General features: G+C 41.4%; 1 protein-coding gene across 5 annotated transcripts in view; it reads left to right on the forward strand.

The window, feature by feature from the left end:
• LOC119548884 (oligouridylate-binding protein 1C) overlaps nt 1-24099 on the forward strand; it is a 63053-nt gene extending 38954 nt beyond the window's left edge. For 2 of the 5 annotated variants that reach the window (XM_037856533.1, XM_037856551.1), the window contains 7 exons: nt 9877-9964; nt 12229-12304; nt 12861-12957; nt 18111-18300; nt 18736-19128; nt 20189-20342; nt 22559-24099. In XM_037856533.1, the coding sequence (XP_037712461.1) occupies nt 9877-9964; nt 12229-12304; nt 12861-12957; nt 18111-18300; nt 18736-19128; nt 20189-20342; nt 22559-22600 (1040 nt within the window). In that variant the 3' untranslated portion in view covers nt 22601-24099. Of the gene's footprint in view, nt 1-9876; nt 9965-12228; nt 12305-12860; nt 12958-18110; nt 18301-18735; nt 19129-20188; nt 20343-21141 lie in introns of all 5 variants that reach the window. The other 3 variants (XM_037856543.1, XM_037856556.1, XM_037856522.1) reach the window with 2 other exon arrangements.
• The last annotated feature ends 328 nt before the right edge of the window (nt 24100-24427 follow it).

Raw genomic sequence — 24427 nt, forward strand, 5'->3', positions numbered from 1 at the left:
ACCCCCACACACACGTAAGGAAAGGACTGCCACACACACACACTGGCACACTGATACACACCATATGCGCAATATGGCGAATTTGACGTTGACTTTGGCGCTGTTGCCGCTTTTACTTATTTATGCCAATTTTTGGCCTGCGTGTGCGAGTGTGCCTCCTGGATTGTGGCTCGTTTGTTATTGTTGATTTTCGGCTGGCTTTGCTTCTATTTAAGCATTTAAAGCAAGATGCTACGTGAGCTGAATGCAGAGCTTTGAAGCCCTTCCACTTACACTGCAAAAAGAAAATACAGATTAGGGCTGTCATTAAGCAGTCAAAACTTTAAGAGATCATTTAGTGCTTTTTAAACCTTTAATAAAATGTTAAGGCATAAATTTAGCTGTAAGCAGCTAACAAGTTTTTATATAATGTAAATTGCACAATAAATTTCGCTATTACAAGCACATATTTGGTATCAAAAATATTACATTTACTTTAATATTCATTGAATGTATTAATACATAATTTATACGATTTGTATATTTATCTCATTTTATGATCGTTACTGGTTTTATAAAGTAACCCCCCTTATTAGCCAACGTGACATGACCCATTCCTGACTGGAATATGTGGGCGTTTTAAATTCCAACCCTTAACCCACTGACTCCCCGGGGACATTAAAGACCATCTAAACCAAACGAGCGCAAACCAACGAACCAAGCAGCCGGCACAAATTTAACCAACAGAAGCCACTTGGGTATCGCTCTGACATCGCTCCCGCATTGGTTTTATTTCATTAGTTCTGCGCCAATTTAAATATTTAACGAACATTGCGAGTTGATAGCATTTGCCGGCAGCTTTAAATTGACAAAAGCGAAACATGAAGAGAAAAATCGAAAAATGGGGAAAAAAAATGTAGAAGTGGGCAAATGAACGCGACTGTGGCATAGATTAAATTTCCGCTCTTATGAATGCGCGTAGCTAATAGAAACGGTGGTTCTGGGTGGTTGGGTGGTCTCTTTTTTGGGGGCCGCGACAGCACGGGAGCTGCATATATTTTGAGTTAGGTCCCTGCTGATGCCGCACATCCGTGGTCCCCGGTCGGCGCTCGTCAGTTTCAAATGTCCGAAAAAAGAAATCCAATTTGCCCGGCGCTCGCTGGCGTTGCCAATGCCCCATGGACATGCGTTAATAAAAAAAAAAACGAGAGAAAAAAGTCGGGCCAAAACAACGTCGGCACAAAAAACTGGCCAACTGGCGACGGCTGCAGCCGGCCATCCAAACCCCAAGCCCAAAAACCCAAATCCAAATCCAAAACTGGGGGCCACGGCCACGGGAACGTGTACAAAATAAAAATTTCTATTTAAATGGCAAAAATCAACAAATGCAACTCAAAACAATCTAAAACACAAATCGAAATTAAATGACCGCACTTGCACACAAAAGCGAGCTCCACAGAAAGCGTCCAAACACACACATATACACAGAGAAAAAAAGTGGGGGTAACATGGCAAAAACAAGCCACTCGTGGCCAACAAAAAAAGAACGAGAGTTTCGGAAAAAAATGGAAAGCAAGTGACTGAAATAAAGTGCAGCAGCTGCACAGCTGTCCAAAAAAAAGGTAACAAGGTTGGTAAAACTGTTGAGGGGTAGGTTGAAAGGGGGTAACGGTCAGCTTGCCGGCCGCTTTTGCATGTATGTGTTAGCCAAATGCTAGACGCGGGTTGTGCAATTTCAACATTTCATTCAGCGACGAGTTTTGAATTTCATGTTCGCCTTTTTGTGCGTTCTCGCTTTTTGGCCATTTTTATTGTTTGCTACAGGAAAATGGGGATAACCCCCCAACACACCTTGGATTGGAGCCAGACTTAAACTTTTATTTCTTTTAGATATGATATATAGATATCACATGCTTTAAAAAAATATGTATGAATGCCTTAAATAAACTAATTATCTTATATGGCCACCCCTCGAAATGACCTCACTTTGCACCCACTTCAACACCTTTCCTTTGTCTTTTCAACCAAATTAATTAACTGAAAACGTGCGAAACTAAATGAAGTCACTTGCCAGTTTTTCCACTAAAAAAAGAACCACAAACATTTACAATTAACACTCCAACGCCCAACGAACCCGAATCGTATCCTATCCTATCCTAACCCAAATGTACGAGTCATGTAGGATCTGGGTAAAAATGGAGTATCACTATTACTGTACTATAACGAGTGACACGGCGATATAAAGGGAAAGGCCCCGTAAGTGTGGATATATCAACACCTACCATATATATACACCCACAATAAAAACAACAACTACTAGTGAAACTGGCCAGGTGAAAGAGACAGAGACAGTGTAAGCGGAAAAGAGAGGGAAAACCGGCGGAAAATAAAAACGGTAACCGCAATTTGACCCAGGTTTTTACTTGCTTTACATTTCGTGGCGCCCGACAAATATGCAGATTGGCACACAGGGGGTGGTCCACCTTCACCTGCGACGCGTTTACCTCTAACATGTGCTACCAACGACGACGACAGATACATTTTCCGGGGGCTGGTGCTTGTTTCCATCCCAACCCCATGCCCAAAACCATACGTATGCCTCCCCCTTTGACAAACGCTTACAGCAGCGTTAAATGTTCATCGGGGGTTGCTGGCGGGGATGTTGTCTATAACTCTGCAGTGCGTTTGTGTGCGTTGCGATATAACTAACCCGAACCCAATGCAAACACATGGCCACCCAAAGAGCACAGGCAAAAAATTTGTTTTATGTTGGGGAATATGTCTTCGATATGGGGATTTTAAAAAGGGTAGAGGAATTTTGAAATTCAAAGAGAGAGATGCGCTATTAAAGGAATTCCTATATATATTAGAAACGGAATAGGAACAGAACGATTCTCCTAAGATCTACTTTCATTATTTAAAATCATAATAATAAGGAAAGGTTTTCAGGAATATGGTTTTTATATGGGTTGCGATATGATCTCCGATTATGAACTATATAATAAATACTAGCTTTGTAATATGACTTCTAACAATATAAATTACTATTACTAAAGAATCTAGAAAATTCCAGCAATCTACCTCATTTTCCCCCAGTGCACTTTCTAGATTCCTTAAGCCAAGTTTGTTTTGTTTCGGCCAGTGCTGCTTTTGTTGTTCGTAGGCCGGAACACACGCAATTTCCATTTCTCCTTCGCAGTGGCTCTGTGTGCGAGATTTCTAATTTATAAGGCAACATGTTCTCGGCACTCAGAGCCTCAGCCTTGCTGCATTTCTTGGCCTGTCCTGCCTTTTTTCGATTCCAGCTACGCAAATTCGTTGTCTTCTCCGGTTTGCCAACTGCCAATGTGCTGCATTGTCGCTTCACACGATTGTCAACCCCATGAAGTTGGAAAATCGGAAAATACCCGTAGTAGGCAGTGTAGGCTACTGGCATTTAAATGCGAATTTTGCACGCGATCTGCGAGCGGAATGTGGGACCCTGCCACATTTAAATCAAATTATTGACATTTGCTTAAAGGCCGGGCGGGTGACTCGCATACAAATGATTTAAGTTTGGTCGGCCCTTAAAGTCGAGGACTCGTCGAGTCAGCACTAAAAAGGACTTGAGCCCAGGTCCTGATAAGAGTCGAGAACTGCCGGGGATGTTGATTACTGGGGTTGGGTTGGGTTCAGTTGGATTGCCCCGGGGGCAGCAACCCTTTTGCCGCATTTGCGTTTGCCTTTGCTTCTGTCATGTTTTGTTTTTAATAGTTACTGAATCTCATTAGAATTTAGATGAGTCTTAATGAGTCATTGTTTTACACGTTAGACGAAGGCAGAAGACGTCGCCGGTGGCAGCACAAACAACAATACGGGAGTAGTGCACTGCTCCCAAAAGTTTTCAAAGCCAGGCGCAAAAACATGAAAAGGTAGCGAATTTCCGCGCACAATTTCCCAACCCCCCGACCACCAACACAGACACAAAGACAGGGAAAGCGAGTCACAACACAATGAAATTTTCATTTGATCTGCGCGACGCGACGCCTTGATGAGGTTGCACCACCCAATCCCAAACCACCCACTCCCTTTGCCCCACAAGGTTGTTGGCATCAGAGCTACACAGAGAAAAATGTATATATAACTAAAACAATTTTTATATATGATTCTAATATATGTTTCTTTCTTTTTACCTTTGAAACACAATAACTTTAATTTCATTACAGGAAATAATAGTTGGTACTTTCAGGATACCCCTTTATTATTTTCCGTAAAAAAATAGTTTTAAGGATTATAATTAAATTTTATGGGTTAATAAATTTTTAAGTCTGCAACAATTTTAGATAAAGGTTATAAATAAAAGGTTATAAAACAAATAAAATTGAAGCAAAGGAACTTTCTTAGATTCACCACTTAAGAGAAGAAAGATTTTGCAATTTTTATGCAGTAAAATTCCTTTTATAAATGCTTTTCAGGATGCTAATGTTCTCTTAATTCATTTTGTATCTGGAATAGTACTTTTTGTAATTTTCTCCGTGCACCTACACAATACCAACGACTGGGGCTCATTTAAGTGGCAACTTAAATGCCACGCACACTTGCGGAAATGATGCTGACTCCGGCAGCTCGGTTATCTAAGACTCGGGGGCCAAAAGCCAAGGGGGTGGGAAAAAAGGTGGCAAAGGATTGCGGCCTGGCAGCTTGCGGTAATCAGCATTAAAAATCAGCATTATCATCGGCAAGGCGGCGTCTAATGGCGACAACGAGACACCGGGTCGGTAGTTTGAATTCCTTAAAGTGACTGCCGTTTCATTAGCGAGTCAAGTTGATTGGCTTTTGAGTTTTCAGCTGGCATTTTCCAGTTAAGAGTTCACAGTTTGCTGCATAAAGAGGCATCGCAGCTGCAGTTCGTGGACGTAATCAAGATGAAATTAAAGCGCAAAGTTTGCTTTAAGTCGACTCGTGCAGCGGCGAACGCTAATTAGATTTTTTAGTTCCACTTAGCAGCAGGCCAGGGTCCATTGCCTGCTTTCTTCCCTCGCATTTCATGCAAATGAATGAAATTAAAAGCACATTATACTTTATAATGCGCCCTGATTTGCCCCAAGCAAATTTAATTTAAAGATTTGCTAACCATTCATACAAATGTATAGCCCCCAGATAACCGCAGTGCCAAATTGTGGGCATAAGTGACTCTCGAGGCGGGGACCCCATTGATTGGGTTTTGGGGGGGTTTTGCGGCCGGCAGGCCTTGATCAAAGTCATAAGTCAGCGGCATACAAATCTCCATGTAAATATCCTTTCACAGTTGAGTTGTCCTTTTCGGACATCCCGGGATGGCACAGCACGTCTAAGCAACTGGATTATTAACATTTCAATATAATTTGTGGGCTTTGGTTCATATTTACGGTTCGGAGATGGGGCAGCCGTAACTTTTCCTGCTGACGTCTGGGAAAATTAACGCGCCTCAGGACTTTGATCCTTTTTTTTTGTATATGTATAGTAAGGGTACCCTGCTGCGTGTTGGTCCCCTGTATTTGCTTACATATTCATCAATTTTTGGGTTAAGCTGTGGGCGGGTTCCTGGGTTCCTCGGGTTTATCGGTTTCCTGGGTTGGGTCCATGTCCATATATCTGAATGCGGATTGGATGCTGGGGCGGCCAGCACGTTTTGCGGTTGTTGGCGTCAAATTGTTTTGCTTGTTTGGGGCTTTCACTGTCACAGCGGGAATATGGTATCAGTGTGTAGTCGGTCAGCTGGTGGTTTTTCGACCGCCGCGCCGGCTAAACGCTTTTAGCTTTAATGCACTGCCCACTTAGTTGGGGCGAGTTCATAATTGCCATTACGCATACGCCGTGTGGTCGCTTACAAAGTGAATTGCCAAATGAGATTGCCGGGCCCGGGGTTGGTCAATAAAACATTAGGGTCCACGTCCATGTCCACCGATCGATGCCACTGGAAAGGGACACATACATCTTGGCAAGGCCGTGGGCTAGCAACTCCCAGGGGGCAGATCAGCCACATCCTGCCCAAGTCCGGAATCGTGTCCTCGATGGGGTTGCGTGTAATTAAGCGCTGCAGCTTATGTAAGACAAACAGGAAATAAGGTTTAGCACAAACGCATAAATAACAACGGCAAATCAGTAAACCAAGGCAGCAGGCAGTGGGTAACATAAATAAAGGCATACAAACAATGAAAGCGGATAACATAAAATTTACAACAACTAAAGCCAACAGAACAGGAGCAGCCCGAGCAAGGCAGGACAAGGCGTAAAAGTGGATAGTTGTGCACTGGGAAAAAAATATGCAGGCAGTGCCATTAAAATTCTTAAAGAATTAAAGGGATTTTAAAAAAACGATAAATTTAAAACATAGTCCTAACCATAGTTTATATAATGCAGTAAATAAAATATTAGGGAACATATCAAAATATATTTTTTATATTTTTAAATTATAATATAATTAAAGAAAATAAAACAACTACATCTTAACGAAGAAATAGTTTATTTTGCGTTATTTATAAACGAGATAATATTAAATTAAGTTATTTTGGGGGAAAAAAGTACTCACGTACGCCAAAAAACAAAGAATTCGCGTTGAAAAGAATGAATTACTTGTGAAATATAAATCCAAGCCTATTTTCCCACAGTGTTTGAACACCACACACACATGGACACTTGTGTACGCCCTGAGTAGCTTCCGTCTTTAATCAAATGGTACAAGGGGGCGTGGCAGGAGGCACTGCTGACACACTTAGTCCAAAGGCGACTCGCAATCCCCGCCAGCCAAATCACCTGGCTCACTCACCTGGCTCACGACGTTGTTAACGCTTTTCGCCCAGAAAGACAGAAAGGCTAAAAGACTGAAAAGGCAGGAAGCCAGGCGAGCGGAAAGGGACAGGTGCGTCCTCGGCAAATATACAAAACACTTGTAACTGCCGTGCAGCTAGCAAGGATTTATGATTAATTTATGGGCACGTGTGTGTGAGTCGCTGTGTGTGAGTGTGTGAAAGACAGCGACAGCGACAACACAACGACAATGGGCGACTGTAACGATGGCAAAAACTTAATTAACTCATTACATACGCACCGTTTTAATCAGCAAACGAGCCGACACGGGCAATACGAGCGGCGGAAGCGGAAGCGGGCAAAAGAAATGAAAATGAAAAGCTGCCATCGCGCTTGACATGCTGACACCGAAGGCGGCTGCCAAATGGGGGGCGTGGCTGCCAATCGAGCCCTCGGCTCAGTGCAAATTTAAAGCGGCCTTTGACTGCAATTAGTGGCTGCCTCGTTTGTCTGTCTCGCAAAGCGAATGTACATATCTCAGGGATACGGCCGAGTATTACGTGCAAGTTGCGTGCCTGGATATTCTCCATTTTTTTACCATTTACCTCTTACCTTTGAGAACCAAGTGTGCTAAGGGGCGAAAGCAATAACCCGAGCGAACCTCAACGATTGATTTACAATAACCCCAACTACCCAACTACTCGAGCCGAGTCAAGCCGCCTCAAAGTACTAAGCCGCGCTCGGCTCCGCCACTGCGATTACAATGGGCTCATTAACGCTGGCGTATACGCAATTTCCAATTAAATAAAAAGTGGCCACGCACACACAAGCGCATGCACTGAGTGAAAACTGTTGACGGTTCTTAAGTTACAGAACTTTCTTTGACAAATTATATTTAGATATTATATATTATAATTTACTATATATGTATATATTTCCAAATAGACATAAAAAATTACGATGGGGCTTTGATAAAAAAATCGTGTTAATTAAATTTAAATTTTGAAGAATTTGATTTAATTTAATTGATTTAATAATTATTTCTATAAACTTTTATAAATCTTACAAAATATTTTGTTTGGGTTTTTCTCACTAGTCTATTTGGTTCTCCACCAAATTAAATATTTTTATTATGCCTAACAGTAATTTTTTCCAGTGTGCCCCTTCGTATATTTGTACACGTGAACACGCAGAGATTTACTCGTTTGGTTTGTGTTTTTAAAAGGCCAACAGGCCGCAGTCAGAACGAATCTACTTACTCAGCCCGCCCAGCACCCGCTGCCCCTCCCCTTCATCAACCCAACCCCTCGCCTTTCTCCATTTCTCCATCAGTTCCGCTGGCTCTGGGAAATTCCTTTTAATATTTATTTAACACAAAAGCTTTCCGCATTTCGCATTTTGCCTTCGCTGCGGCCGCGACGACGACGTTGCCGTTAATTTTTCGCTTTGCTTTTCATTTTCGCAAAATTACCGGAAATGTTAATTTCTGCACGTGCAGCAGACAAGGCCATTGGGCGGGAGGTGGGTAGTGGGTGGTGGTGGGGTTTTCGGGTCTGGGCCACGCCCATCGGCGTTGTCAGCCTCGAATGTTGTCGTCGTCGACGACGACGTCGTCAGTGGGCCCCAGCTGAATAGTGCTAATTATTTAGGGTAAGAACTCACTGTGTGCTTGCGTTTGTGTTGGGCTAAGGGGGTTCTTGGGTTTTGGGGGCTGGGGGCTGGGTTGACCCCCGAAAAAAGGCGCCGTTGCATTGGCCCTTAACCCATTACCACCCCACGTGCGTCGCTGGGCTGGCTTTGCCTTTGCCTTTGCCTTTGCTAAGTCTTGGCAGCGGGTTTCGGCGCTGAGCGCTGAGCTGGGCTCAACCGAACTGAGCTGACACAAGAGCGCGCGAAGGACAACGACGAGCACCGCCAGAACAGAACCACCTAAGCCACCCAAAAACCACCCCACTAGGACTTACCCCTCACCTACCCAACCCACGTTCGCCTCCTTTCCTCCGCATTTGAGACTTTTTTCTGTGCCAAAGAGACAAAGCACACAAAAATAATAATAAATGATTGCGATTCGTGCAAGTGTGGGTGTGTTTGCTTTGCATGTGAGTTTCTTATTGTAGAGGTGTACACTTTAAAATGTATTTTAGTATATAAATTACAAACTGTTAACTGCCAGGAAATGCAGGAAAAACATTTATTAATTATTAAAGCCCATAGCTCAATGTCTAGTTTACAGTATTAATGTATTAAAAATTACTTATCACATATGTAGATTTAAACAATAATTGCATAATACTTTAAAAAAAATCCTATAAAATTATGAAAAAGATAAAATAATATTAGCAGAAAGAATTTCTTCCTTTCACAAAGACTTATGATAGAATATTTTTGAAAGTTCCATATATTTTTAGAGTGTTTAGTGGGGCAGAGGTTGACTTCATGGGTGGTTGGGTGTCTGGGAACATCACCACCCAGTGCACTTGTGTTTGTGCAGCCTGCATGACAGCGAATGGCTTTGAGTTTGTGCATGTGTACACGATGTTTGGCCTGATGATGGGGCCAGAAGATTCGAGCGTGGAAAGTTTACTTAGATGAATGGGTTAATTAGTATTAATGGGGACGTTCTTCAGGGGGCGGTGGCGGTTAAGGGGCACAAAGGAGACGCGCAGTTGGCAAAGTTTTTCGCGACGTTTCTGAAAAACTAATACCGAGTGGGTTCGCCAGAGACCCGGCAAGTTTTGTCATCGTTTCCGCCCAGCCACCCACTCTATTTGAGCCCATCAATCTGCGCGGCTCCTTTGTGATTTCAATTAACTTATCTCTGCTTATGCAGCATAAAATTATATATGAGAAATATCCCCTCCTTTGGTTTTTCCGTGCTTTTTCTTTTTTCACTTTTTTTATGAATATGCATTAAAGCACAGCGTCAGCGCTGGCAATAAATTGCAAAATAAAAGCGCATGACTTGGGATTCTCTTTTGATTTGCGTTTTTATCTGGCGCATATTTTGTGCGATTCACGATGCGCCAGCGGCATCAACCCTTTCCCGGAAAAGTCTCTGAAAATCTGTGAAAATCTGCGAGAAAACCCGATACTCAACTTGGCACTCTCTTCCCACTTCTTTTTTTGCAGAACAATTCCACATCTTTGTCGGCGACTTGAGCTCAGAAATTGAAACTCAGCAATTGCGCGAAGCATTCACACCATTCGGCGAAATCTCGTAAGTATTAAAATGCAAATTTTCCATTTGCCAGTTAACTTGGAACTGCCTTTCTCCCATTTCCCCGTATTTTGCAGCTTTTATTTCGTATTTTCCCCTTTCCTTTTTTTTTGTGACAATTTTCCTGTCACACATTCTCTGATTATTGGCAGGCGCGTGTGGAGGAGGCTCGTGCACTCCGTACTCCATAAAAAATTCATAACCGAGCGGCAAAAAATGAATTTATGCAAATGCCACTTTGGCCGAACTCTTTTCGCTGTCTGTAAGTGTCGCCTGGAAAGGCGAGGCAACAAGATGGGGCATTCAAATATTTAAGTTGCTATTTTTCGGCATGAAAAGGCAAAGTCACTAGCCCGCCCACAACCACTTACCGCCCAGTCAGCCACCACCCACCGCCTGTCCCATGGCAACGACAGCATCAAAAACTTGGCTTAATTAACTTCTGTTTAATCGCAAAGTTTCGAGTCAAAATGTTAGTCCGTCTCCTGGGAGGACCTCTTCCTCATCCCTATCCACCCACAAAAGGAGGCCCTGCGGCGGCTTATCAAAAATTACGCCAAAGTATTTGATTTTCAGATTTGCCTCTTGTTTGAACCGCGAAACGAAGGATCCAGTCAGCCAGTCTATCAGCGAATCTGCTCTGCTCATCTCACTGCCGATGGCCAATTTAAATTTTAATAATTCCAAAATCATTCTAATGACTCTGGCCTTGATTGGGTTAAAGGGTGCCCCGGATTCGCTAATGAATTGGTCATGTCTTGGATCAAATGCGGCTTAAAATTACGTATAAAAGATTAAAGGAAAAGTGTGTAACTTAAAGAAATGATTTTTGTCTACCAAAGATATAAATAGAATAAATATTTATGAATTAAATATGTGTCAGGAAGGAGTACCGACACCTTACCCATCAGTGCCCGTTGACAACCGTATCGATGGCTACGGATTTTAGGCCTATTGAACAATCGTTTGGCACCTTTTGGGATGGCTATCACTGACATCATTATCGCCGATACTCCCCGAAAACTCAGCCCACGTAGCCAGCTGATTATCTTCCAAGATTTCGTGAGGAGAGGAGAGTAGGGGGAGTGGTATGGGACCGGCTTAAAGAACTTTATTTCTTTGGGTTTTCTTTGGGACCCGAGTCGATTTGCTAGCCGACATGTCAAAACGCTTAACGCACAAAGTCGGCGGGATTCGGTCGTGCGGCTCCCAGGGATCAAGATGTCCCCTTCCCGGCTGTCAAAACTTTTATGCGTGCCTGGCGTTGTTTGCCCTTTTTTTCTTGGCTGGGCTGGGCTGGCTTTGTTTTTTCTGGTTTTTCTTTCGGGCATTGTTGCCTGGTTTTGGCATTATGTTTTTCGTGGGAGCCGGAGTCCCAGCGCATTTTGTTTCGTTTTGTTAAATGCGAGGCGCGTGTGAATATTTAATAAGTCCAGAGGCCAACGCCAAAGCCTGGGCCAAAAACCCCGACGGGTTCTCTCGGCATTTTACTTATAATAATCATAAAAAAAAGTTGCCGTCCAGCGTCGCCAACTTCGCCGCCGCCGCCGCCGCTGTGGTTTATGCTTCATAAATGAAAAGTAAACTGCCGGACCGGGGGTAATTGCCAAAGTTTCCTGGCAGCCCGCTTTAGTGCGGTGTCGAGGCCCCAATTGTCCAAATGAGAAGTCGTACAGCCGCTGGGGGAAATCAATTTGGGGCCCCCGAGTCGGAAGTTGGCCAATTGGCACAAGTGCCGGGTCACTAGTGTAAGTGACCAAAACGAGCAGGTCCTTTTGCCCCCCTGTAACTGTAATGAGCGTAGTTCGATTTTGGGAGGGGGTAGAAAAATCACGGGTCGGAAAAGAGAAATTCATCAAAAACTTTATCGTTATCTTAAAGCCCTCAGATAAGATGAGTTGACTGGACTTCCCGGCTTCCTGACTCCTTGTCAGCCCAAATCCTCCCTTTCACAAACTGCAAGATAAATAAAAAGTTTCCAGCATGAGGTCAGATTTCTAATTTCCGAATTACAAGGGGCCACGCCCACGACGGCAAACACAGACTGAATATATTTGTATTTTGTACTTGAACGGAAATATTTGAACACGTCGGGCTGTCCGACGAAGTCCTCGAGAGAGATGTCTTTATTAGGAATTTGCATAAATTTTAAAGTTTGCCAGCACTTCCGTTCGGTGGCAGGAGGTCCACAGTAATATTTAAGACTTGGTGAACTCTGTTCGGGACTTTAATGTTTACATTTCGTGTTTCTTTTTTTCTTGCAGCGACTGTCGCGTGGTACGCGATCCACAAACCTTGAAGTCGAAGGGCTATGGCTTTGTGTCCTTCATCAAGAAATCGGTAAGAACCGCCTTTGGCATTAGCATATTTAAGTGCATATTTATGCAGTCGTGCGCAGGCTCTTTATTTTGATTTCGGTGCTGTGCACGGTGAAAAAAATTCCAAAAAGTTAGAAATACTTATATTTTAAAATAAGTTATTATTTTTTGAGTTTTTAAACCATACAATATTGCCACAGAAATCACTAAGATTTTGGGATCATCTTTAATGGTGTCTAAAAGTAGGCATGAAATATTTGTATCATTACCTAATTTCATTTTTTTGAGCACCTTTTTAAGAGCTTTCAGATTTCTATGGATTTCTTTAGCAAACATTTGTGTCTAACGATTTTAATATGTGATACATTTCTGTTGATTATCCCAGGATTTGTAGAAAAGTTTTGTCTTTAAGTACTATGGATTTTAAATGCATTGTATTGTTATTCAGGGAAAATCAACTGATTTACTTGTATCATTTTAAAGTTATTTAAAGATTCACTTAACTGATTTTTTCCACCGTGTCCCCTGACTCCTTTTCTGCTTCTGACCGTCTCTCTGTCTTCATTATCGCCCCGCAGGAAGCCGAGAGCGCCATTACGGCCATGAATGGCCAGTGGCTTGGCTCCCGTTCAATTCGCACGAATTGGGCCACACGGAAACCGCCGGCGAGTAAAGGTAAGGAAATCATGAGTGTCACCCCAGTCGGCAGGCCAACGAAGTTTCCGGTGTGCGTACACTCCGGACTTTCGACTACGGCGGACTTGGGGACCCGGACTCGATCCCGGACTCGAACCCCGAACCCAAACCCGAACTGAGACCCAGACGACGCGTCGTTCTTATTACAGGAAATTATGGCAATGAATGCCAAAGGTAGACCGACACAGGCACAATGCCAGGGCCAAAAGTGAAGCTGGAAAATCTTCGGGGTGGAAAAGTGGGGGTGGGGGATTCAGGAAAACCGCTCGCTATTTATAAACGTCGCACAAATTTTCTGCCAGATTATGTTTTCTTAATATTTTTGTCCTTTCTTAACCGCACGCGCTTAATTTCCGTAATGGGCTGTACCCAATTTGGTTTAAACTTTTTCAATTAGCACAGGAAAAAATAACCCAAAAAGAAAACCCCGTCTAGAACCATTCAATTAGGACCGGCAAATCAATTTTCATTTGGGCCCTGCGACACGCCCCCCAATTTATGGCCACGGATCGTTGTCAACCGCACAGACAGCCGACGACCCCAAACGTAACTATATACAGTGGTCGGCATAAGTATTTTGACAAAATAAAAGTTAAGTATACTCATAACTTGAATTTACTTCTTGTAAACTATAGGCATCAATGGAAAGGTAATTTCAATGCCGTTTGAATGATACAATACATTTCTTTACCCATTCAGTACTTATTGAAAAGGACGAATTTGTGTAAATCAACTTTGAAATTTAAAAAAAAAACTTTTTTCCTCGTCTTGAAAACTTAAATTTTTTGATGCAAAAAGTTTCTTCAAACAAAAATAATAGTAACTGCAAAAAGAATTTTTCAAATATCATTTTGCTTATATTTTTTATGATTTTTTGAAGGTGACAATGTCGGAAAAAATTTGTATGAAAAAGACAAAAATATGGCTCAAATGCCTGTTTTTAAGCATTTTCAAAAAATCATAAAAAATATAAGCAAAATGATATTTGAAAAATTCTTTTTGCAGTTACTATTATTTTTGTTTGAAGAAACTTTTTGCATCAAAAAATTTAAGTTTTCAAGACGAGGAAAAAAGTTTTTTTTTTAAATTTCAAAGTTGATTTACACAAATTCGTCCTTTTCAATAAGTACTGAATGGGTAAAGAAATGTATTGTATCATTCAAACGGCATTGAAATTACCTTTCCATTGATGCCTATAGTTTACAAGAAGTAAATTCAAGTTATGAGTATACTTAACTTTTATTTTGTCAAAATACTTATGCCGACCACTGTACTTAGTCCGGGGCGTAATCATTATTAACAGCGGACAAACACGAGCAGGGTTTCCCCATCGTTTGTCTTTCATAAATCAAAACTTAACGCATATTTGCATGTTTTAACATAATTTTTATTTGTTAGACACACAGACACACATCCAATAGAGCCGGAGCGAATCAGATAAATAAATTTTGCCAACACGAAACTATTATCATAAAGGGCCCAAACACACTCACACACCCCCACAAACAGGGTTATACAACGAATATTTGGAGAAAATAGTTGGAGTCAAGGTGGAATTTATCGTGCAAAGGCCCGAAAACTGTTGAAGGGTTCGGAAAAACGTAGGGGATGGGGAAAGGGACTTTCCTGAATATAATATTCTCCCTTTGCATTTATATTGTTGTCATAAAAAACGCCTATGAAAGCTTAAGCGTATTTTTATTGGTCTCATTGTTTATTTGACTGTGTCACGGTTTTGTCTGCTCTTCTATTCTGTGTGTGCTCTTCTATAAGGGAAAAGTAGAATTACCGAGGGGTAGTTGTAATACAAGTTATTATTAGCAATTTGACAGCGAAATAATTTTGATTTTTTGATCGCCTGGATAGGCTGAGTCGGCATTCTGTGCCATAGAATACAATACAATCGCTAAAGGGTTTTTATGTCCCGCTCACATATGCAGGGGCTGGAAAATGAGTATAGGTTTTACGGCCCTCCTAGCGAGTGCTGGCGAAACTTTACGATTTGTAGCACTCAACTCATTTCGCATTTGGCATTCGCATTACTTCATGTTTTACGCAGCCACTTTGCTCGATTCTTTTGGCAATCCCATCGAGTTGGCCCCGGCATTTTTATGTTTTAAGCAGGCTGCACATTTCACGTCCGTCCGCGTTTAGTGGGCCACTCATGTGTCTGCCCCATTGTTGCGACAAGATTTACGATCCGGCGCAATTGCGCATTTTACAGTTGTGACAATTTTGGCGACGCTTTGCAATTTCGTCCCCAGCTAAGAGTTTTTCGTACCCCTTCCTCATCGCAAGGGGTTTATAACAAACGCATTTGCCGCGGCCCTTTTTTATGGCCCATTCTCCCCAAGTAAAAAGGGAAAGTTCCTGCAAAGTTTTTACCTTTGTCAAACAAGACCCACCGACTCTAGTCCACAGTGCATGCCCATAAATAAGACCCGAAATACCTGCAACCTCATTATGGTAATAACTTAATTAACCAGAAACAATATGCCGACAACAGCGCCGCACAAAAGACGACAACGCTGCTGTATGACAAATTTCTTTGCCGAAACTATTTGACTTTTGACCCGGCTGTGTGGGTGGTTTATTGGCCAACTTGCTGGGAAAATATTTGCAAAAGTTGGAGTTACGTGAACTCGTTACATGGCAGTTGCCAGTTGACGCAATAAATCAACATTTTATGCAGAGCTGCGCACAATTAAGTAAAAGTTTAAATGCCTCACTGCGTTCAGGTTCTAGGAAAATGTAGATTCCTTAGGGTAAAGGTAAAGAAAATATGATGAGGGTTGAAAGAAGTTAAATATGAGCTTAGTTTCGACCAAGGATTTTCCTTAAATAGCTTGTAAAAATAAAAACATGAAAAGGATTTGTAAGAAGTAAAAAATTTATTTTAAAGTTTACTGCAATTTTTCAAGATAATTCTGTACAAATTTCTGGAAACTCAAGATATCGATTAGGCAACCAGCGTTCTTGTTAGCACATTGCCACGCCCATAGAACACGCCCCTGTTGAAAAAGCATTTCCATGCATATTAATTACTTTTGAATTTACTCAAGTGTTGGCCACGTCCTCAAGGCTCGTGTTGTTTTTGCTGCGTGTAAAAATGTGAATTATTTATGTTAATGATTTGGTGATTATTTCATGATTTAGTTTTACATGCCTATAATTGCTCATTAAAATTTCAAATCGCCGGCAAAAATGGGAGCACCTGCCGTTGCGCCGGCGGCGTTTGCTGTTTGGCCCCATAATGGCCCTCGGGCTGACCAGACTCCAATTATTTGTGTCTGCCCCCGTTCCTGCTGGAATGAAAACGGGGAAATGGGAATGCACATGGTTTGTCGTAGACAAAAATGTGCGATAATTATGGCCATACTGGGCCGAAAGTGCTTTAATTTGCTGCGGACATGAAACTTGGCCAAGTTAACCCAAAACGCCAAGGCTCCCAAGCACGTAGGGCGTGTGTGAATATGCGAGGCTCGTTGGTTGCATTTTCAAAATTTAATTACACCTATTTAAAAGCGTAAAAAAGAAATTAGAGAAAACAAAAAGTGGAAATAATACGGGGCGAAGTGAAGGCGCACACAAACACAAAGCCAAAGTGCAAATTAGTGAAACATGGCGCTGCAAGGTATGCTATGTTTTCTTCGGTTAGTCCTTATAGGAGTGCACTCAGAAAAATAGTCCTATAAAAATCAGTTCTAAATTTTTTAAAACTTTTTTACTGTGCATAATACATAAAATAAACGACATTCGCAATAAACTATACAAATCAACTAACTATACATATTTCTTAAATATTTTATTTCTTGTTTTAAGGATAAAGACTCCATTTTATGGCAAGAACTAATACCATTAATTTAGAGCTAAGCCAGGAAAATTAGGAAGCTTTGTTCTTAAAAATGAAATTTAAATTTTTGTATAGTAAATCTAGTTTTTCCGGGTGCCGCAGTCCTTATTTGCGTGAGTGTGCGTGGCCAAAGCGCATACATTTGTGGCAAAAGCTTTCAAAAGTATTTGCGAGCTTGTTAGTTTTCCCAGTTTTTCGGCTGCACCCTCGCCAGGAAAAGCGGAACTGTGATTGTTGTTGTTTCGTGGCGTGTGTGTGCAGCAATCCTGTTGCATGTCATTGAGCCATATTTTTGTGTTTTCTTTGGCATGTTTGCTGCGCAGTCGAAGGCGGAACAAAAACCAGTCGCACACACAGAAATCCAGACATCCTGCATTGGCATTTTGATGGGCGGAAAAGGAGGTAATGGCCAGGAGTTGGCAGCCATTAACAGGCCATGTTAAGTAGGCTTGGACCTACAAAGTTCTCTCCTGGCCCGATATCCACATCCATATCGCCCGCCACATCGATCTATATCTATGCAACTGTCATTAGGGCTATAATCCCTGGCATACAATGCGTGGCTGTGGAAATACTACCCAAAAAACTAAACAAAGACATAAACACGCGAAGCTGACATTATTTTTAAAAGTGCAAATTTAGTTTTAACCTCAAAGGAAGTAATTAGTGTTGCTTTTGCATACAAATACGTGCATTCATGGCGTATACCGAACAACAATCAGGGCAACGACAACGACAACGACAATGTGGGGTTGTTTCAGACCATTACTATATATGTGGAGCGTAGTGTACGCCCTGTACAGTGAGTGCAAAAAGCATGGCGACAATAAAACGGCATACGAAAAATGTATATCCACAAAATACGTATAATAAAAAATGCAATAACAACCGCAACAATTTTAAATATGCAACGGCAACAACAAGAAAGCAGCGGTAAATGGTGTTGCAGCCCCGCCCACTCCAGCCCACTCACTCACACAGACACACGTTTACACGAGTAGGAACCGCACACACACAAGCATATTGACTAAGTGCATGCGGTTATTTTAATTACCAAAACGTTGCCGAGGCTGCTCTCGTTGCGTTGTTGTTGCTGCCGTTGTTGCGGGTAAATCCGTTAATTAATTTGCATATTAATCATGCAGCTGGCGAATAAAAACGCGAGTCGAACAGAAAAACAGCCTTCCATAAATTGTCGTTCGAGGCGGCAACATTAAAACCAGATCCATCAAGCACACATATATTGGGTAACATATATTCCCCATTTTTTCCACCGCAGAGAACATCAAGCCGTTGACCTTCGACGAGGTCTACAATCAGAGCAGTCCCTCCAATTGCACCGTTTACGTGGGCGGCGTCAACAGCGCCCTCACCGCCCTCAGCGAGGAGGTCCTCCAGAAGACCTTCGCCCCCTACGGCGCGATACAGGAGATCCGCGTCTTCAAGGACAAGGGATACGCCTTCGTGCGGTGAGTTTGGTTAAGATAACAAAGAAACCACGCTCTTAGACATAATCGATTTTCACCAATTATCTTTATAAGTTGTAAATCATTTCAAAAGGTGTCTAAAAGTATGCAGCGAAAATAAGAACGAAAAAATATGAAAGTTTTAGGTACCTTAATAGTATTTTGTAAATATAATAATATTATTAATAATAATATTAATTTCATTTTAAGATATCCAATTGTTTATTTCTGAAAATGGATTCTTAATAATCTCCGTTAAGCTCTTTAGGAATTTCTAACTATACGATTATAAAACGTACAAAATAAATTATTTACAATTACATTTTACATAATTTGTAGAGATTTGGACTTTACATTTTTTAAATTTGTACTTTATATAATTTTTTTAAAATATACATACTTGGTGTTAAAATATAATTTGCCCTATTCTTCCAACAGCTTCTCCACCAAGGAGGCCGCCACCCACGCCATCGTGGGTGTGCACAACACGGAGATCAACGCCCAGCCGGTGAAGTGTTCGTGGGGCAAGGAGAGTGGTGACCCCAACAACGCGCAGACCATCGCCACCCAGGCGCTGAACAGTGCCGCCGCCGCTGCCGCCGGCTTCCCGTACGGAGTGGGCGCGGCCGCCGCCGCCGCCGCCTACGGACAGCAGCTGGCCGCCACGGGCTGCTGGTACTCGCCCACGCCCACCTATCCGGCCTCTTCGGCCACGGCGGCCGCTGTGACCCCGGCGGCGGCCAGTGCAGCCGCTGTGCAGAACCAGTTCCTGCAGGGCATCCAGGGCTATCACTTTGGCCAGTACGGCGGCTATCAGCAGGGATACATGGGGTGAGTGGCGGTTAAGTGGGGGTTAAGGCAAGGGTAAGGGGTTAGGTCATCCATTGTCATTGGATTGGCACACAATAATTTTATTAGCTGATTCGCCTGGACAGCAAAAGCCCCACGGGTGACCAGAATTACGCCAGTCTGCACAAAGAGAAAAGTATGGGTTGAATCTAGATTTGAAAGTCATTAAGTGATTTATTATAATTTATGTTTTCATTTTACTATGTATTTTTGTTTAGCTTTTACAATTATAAACATTTTCTTTAAATAATTATGTCTCTTAGCTCTCTAGTCTTTTATAAATAGTTTCAATTTTAAATTGAAACTATTTTTGTTCTGTGTCTGAATTCCCATCCAACACTACCCGTTCCGTCTGTGTACTTTGTGCAATGATTGAACCGCCACCGGGGATCGGGAGTAACAACAACAGAGACGACACCAACAACGACAGCATGACGGATGGGTGAATTCATTTGCTAATTGCGAAAGTTTTTCATTTGCACCGTCCTCGGTCTGCGGCCGTATGAAATACATTTCCGCGTCCGTCGGGCTGTCAACATAACGTGCTATTTGCATCGCAGTCGCGTAAATTTTGTTTTCCGCTCCCCAAACTGGCATCCCTTCTGGTTTCGAGTCCCTTTGCCATCCGGCGACTGCCCGTGATAATTGTGGCGCACACCACGCTCCGAGGACTTTCAATGGGCGGATCAGGGAATGCTGTAATGCAGCAGCAGCAATTGTACACTCAAACAAATAGTTCCAGTTCTTTATTGGAAAATGTAATTAAAATGATCTGTGATCTTTGTTATAATTCCTGATTCGTTAGGTTAATGATATGTTAAATTTAAAATTTATTTTTAAACAAACTTATAGGATCTCATTTAAAATATTTTTTTGGTATAGTCCTTATGCAAGAGTTATTAGCATTTTTAGGATCATTGGAAAATGCCAGATGTTTGTGCTGCTAAAATGTGAATAATAATTTTTTAGACTACAAATTTGTATCCTAACAATTTTCCCTCAGCATATACTCATATTTGGAAACTTTGGCCTCTCCTTGCAGCATGGGAGTGCAGATTCCAGCCACCTGGCAAGGCGTCACCCAGGCGCAGATCTCACCTGCCCAGCAGCTGGCAACGGGCGTGGCCGGCACCGCCATTCCGCAGGCCGCCGGCGTGGTGGCCTATCCGATACAGCAGTTCCAAGTGAGCCCACAGGTAGGTGCCACCCACTCGAGTACGCGTACGGATACACTGCCACACAGATACAGATACACACATTGCCCGACACATTGAAACATTTTTCGTGCATCTCTACTACGTTTGTTGAAAGTTCTGAATGTATTTTGGATTCCGTTGTAGTGCGCTCGATTCGATTCGATTGAATTCGATTCGTTCGGTTCATTAGGGTGTGCGATGGGTTGTTTGCTCGGCAGCTGTGTGTGCACTCGATATGCGTACATATTTCTGGCTGCTATCAAAATATTCCATCGCCATTCGAATGCCTTTGCCTGCTAATATTATTCTTTTGCATTTGAATATCGAATGTAGACAGAGACAATTGTAATCTGTCAATATGCATGCATGTTTTTGATTAAATAACATTATACCGAAGAGAGGGAGAGGGTCTAAAACAATTGAACACAAAATATATTGAATATTAAAATAAACATTTGGCTAATAAATATTGGCTTAGACCGGTTTTTTTTCTTTGTTTGGGCCTTTTGTAAAATACGTTACATTTATATGCATGTATTGCTTAATAATCTTGCCATAAATTCGGCATTTTAAGTGTAATATATTTGCCAATTAGTTTGTTCACTTTATTTGTTTATCTCGAGAGCTCACATTATTCAAGCCCATCCGGTTTGGAGAACAATGACCATAGAATTTATTATTGCATCTAAAATATCTGTGTTGTGAAAAAAGAACCAAGTCACGCTTTTGCATTACAATTACTTTTATTCCGTCTACTACTTTTTTCCAATTCTTACTAACACCCATATTATTTTTTAAGGTTTATCCTTTACTCTTGCAGGCACAGTAAACGCCAAAAGCCAAAAACCGAAAACCAAAGCAAAATTTTTAAGTACAGCTGCAATTTTCTGAACAGAAACAAAACCAAACTGAGCTGTAAATAAAATGCGAAGCGCAGAACACACAAATTGCAAACAATTGATGGCAACTTGAAGTTTGGCGATTTTAGAGAGCTGCACCCCAGAAACAAAAGCAAGCGCGAATGCAAAATCCGAAATCCAAAATCCACACCCACAAAAGTATATATCTATATACATATAAAGCTAGAGCATAATTATCTGTCAACGCCCGTTGAATAAGCATCGGGGGAAGCAAACAATTATTATGTATATGCAAAAAAGGCAAAGAAAACGAACATATTTTTAACCCTAGTTGCTTACACCATCACACACACACATCTCACACCACATATTTTAATGCTTTATGTAAATGTGTTGAAGCACGGCGCGTATATAAAATAATAATAACAATTATTAATTGAAGAAGGAAGCAGGAGCGTAAATAAAAAAGGGGCATAAAATCTGGTCGAAGGAGAACGTAATTCGAGTGGGTTCTAGCGGCCTAAATTAAACACAGTCGCGGCATTAAATTAAAATAAACATAATTAAAAATGCGTTAAAATAAATTACGCGCACACGAACAGGCTCACATGTATGCAAGTAAATATTTGTGCGTCTGTGTGTATGTAAACCGCCCTTAACCCCACATTATCCTTTTCATCTCACAGCAGGACCCGCATCATTTTGTATTGCCTACTTTTGTGCGCAGTTTGGTTCTAGCTTAGCACACACACACTACTTTCACTGAACGAGTGAAAGTATATCTTTTTAACCATCTAACTCTCGCAATTGAGTAGAAGGTGGAAGTTAAATGGTTAAAAATGTCTAAGAATAGTACTTTCACTCTACCACCCACACTTAGCACTAGTGCCTATAACTATGATAGATGATACTGCTTAGAAACAACTGCCAGTTATCGGGCCAAGTGCAGTTGATTGGCCAACTAGCTCGTCATGTCCTGCTACCATTTCCTATATAGAATGCAACTGAAAGTTCACGCACTCACACCGATTTGTGATCGATCAGCAATCGAAAGACAGGTTCCTACACACGCACACTCACACGGTCTCACCAGCACTCGCAGTTCGAAGTATCTGAATATATAGTAATCGTACGAAAGTCCAGGAAAGTCCAGCCAGCCCAGCTGATAATTTGCTTGAAATCCGACTCTTAACTCCTAATCCATTACGACTTTCGCTTCACTTTCAACAAGCGCTTCACGAGAGCCCATGTACAAAGCAGCCGCAAAAATGTTTCAAACTCCCTCCAACAACTAACTCTTTAACACGCCAGTATTAACCCATGTTTGTACATGTTACGTTTATGGTCTTATTTCAGTTGCCAGAAGAGGAATGGTTAGCTGCTAATTTGTTGTGTTAGTTCTCTGTTGTTTAGGCCAAACGAAAGCGATAAGGAAACCCAAAGCAAACCAAGTCAAACCAAACTAAACCAAACCAAACCGAAACCGAACCGATAACCAAACAGAATATCCAAGTAGCTAATAACATATATATGGTATAGAAAGACAGAGAGAGAGAGAGCCGAACTCCCCTACACAAGTAAAGTATATTGAAAACAATCAAAGTATGCCATCGAATGATATTAATTGATATTAGCTAATCGAGCATAGCCGTAATAAAGTAGATATTATCGCCTAATCATATAAGCCAATAAACACACTTGCAGCCCGAAAACAGAGACAGACAGTTTCGCAGGACACAGGACACGATAACGATAACGATAACGATACCCAAGAGGCAAGCATTAATCAACTTATAGACAACATGACACACACCTACGATAGGGGTCGAGAATTTCAGATGGTAGTACATGAATGTGAAACATAAAAATAGTCATATGGTAAATACAACTAAAAGTGTAGAGTATATAAATGTAAAGTGGTAAAGCCTAGACTTAGAGTTGGTTGATAAGTACATAGAGTATACAGCATATGCATTAAACAAACATGCTTATATAACATATATATACAGGCCGTATAGAGAACACCCACACTCACACCACAAACAAACACACACAATCACACTCACACGGTGTTCACATATGGAGAAGAAAAACTAAATGCGAGCAACGTATGGTAAATGATATTTATTGTTTAGTGTGTTGTATGCGTTGGATGATAAATCACAAATAGATGTTCAAAATGAAAACCAATTAAAACGATGACAAGAGCAGCAACAACAAGCAAACAAATCCCAAGTACTAGGAATAGCAATACGCATACGTAACGTAATCGCAATCGCAATCGCATTCGCATATATACTCGTGCGTATCGGACAATTAAGCTGCAAAGGACGAAAGGACGAGGCTTGATTTGCATTTGACACGCCCCAATCCCCAGCGAATTGGCAGCGTGGAATTTGTTATGTCATTTTTTAGTGGAATTTTTCGCAGCTAACGTATCAGAGCATTTAGTTACTCGGGTGTGGCCCCCAGCACCAGTAAATGTCTATCGATAATACCCACGCCGGAACACGTATATGTATTACGAATATATCCATATATGTTTGTAGGATGCGCTCACTCAGTACGATAAGAAGGGTCAGGGGATTTTAGCCAAGGATCTGTGGATCAGCAGGACATGTAGTCTTTAGGGGCAGTCGTACTGTATATTTAAATGTTTTTAGCACTAGAATTTAGAGAAACTACGTGACGCATGGCATGCGATTTAGATGTAGATGTGATTTTAAAGTGGGCGGGATTGGGCCGGATTAATGCAAGTGAAGTGAAGCTGACAAATGCATTTTTTGTTGTTATTTTATTTTCTAGAAATTTTGTTGAAGTGAAAAAAAAATGCGAGAACAAAAATTTGAAATGTTGTTGACCAAACGAAAAAAAAATAATATAATCTTAAAAGACCGTTTTGCAGAAAACAAAAATTTGGCTAGGAAAACAGAAAAGAGAAAACCATTTATAAGCGAAAAAGTTTATAGTTAAGACAGAAAAAACGAAAAAAAAATATTATCGGTTTGTTTGTTAATGTTTGCGCTACATATCAGTAAAGAGTTAAAATGGGTAGTTGGCACGTAGAAATAGTGAAGAGTTGGAAACTAAATAAGAATTAACTGTGGAAGGTAAAGAACATAAAACAAGCTGACGAAGACGACGAACTAAATAATATACAATTATGGAAAAAGAAAACATTAAAAATATATGAATAACAGCTGTAACTGTATGTATTTATGTTGT

This window comes from Drosophila subpulchrella, chromosome 3R, assembly GCF_014743375.2.
Source record: "Drosophila subpulchrella strain 33 F10 #4 breed RU33 chromosome 3R, RU_Dsub_v1.1 Primary Assembly, whole genome shotgun sequence".
Lineage (NCBI taxonomy): Eukaryota > Metazoa > Arthropoda > Insecta > Diptera > Drosophilidae > Drosophila > Drosophila subpulchrella.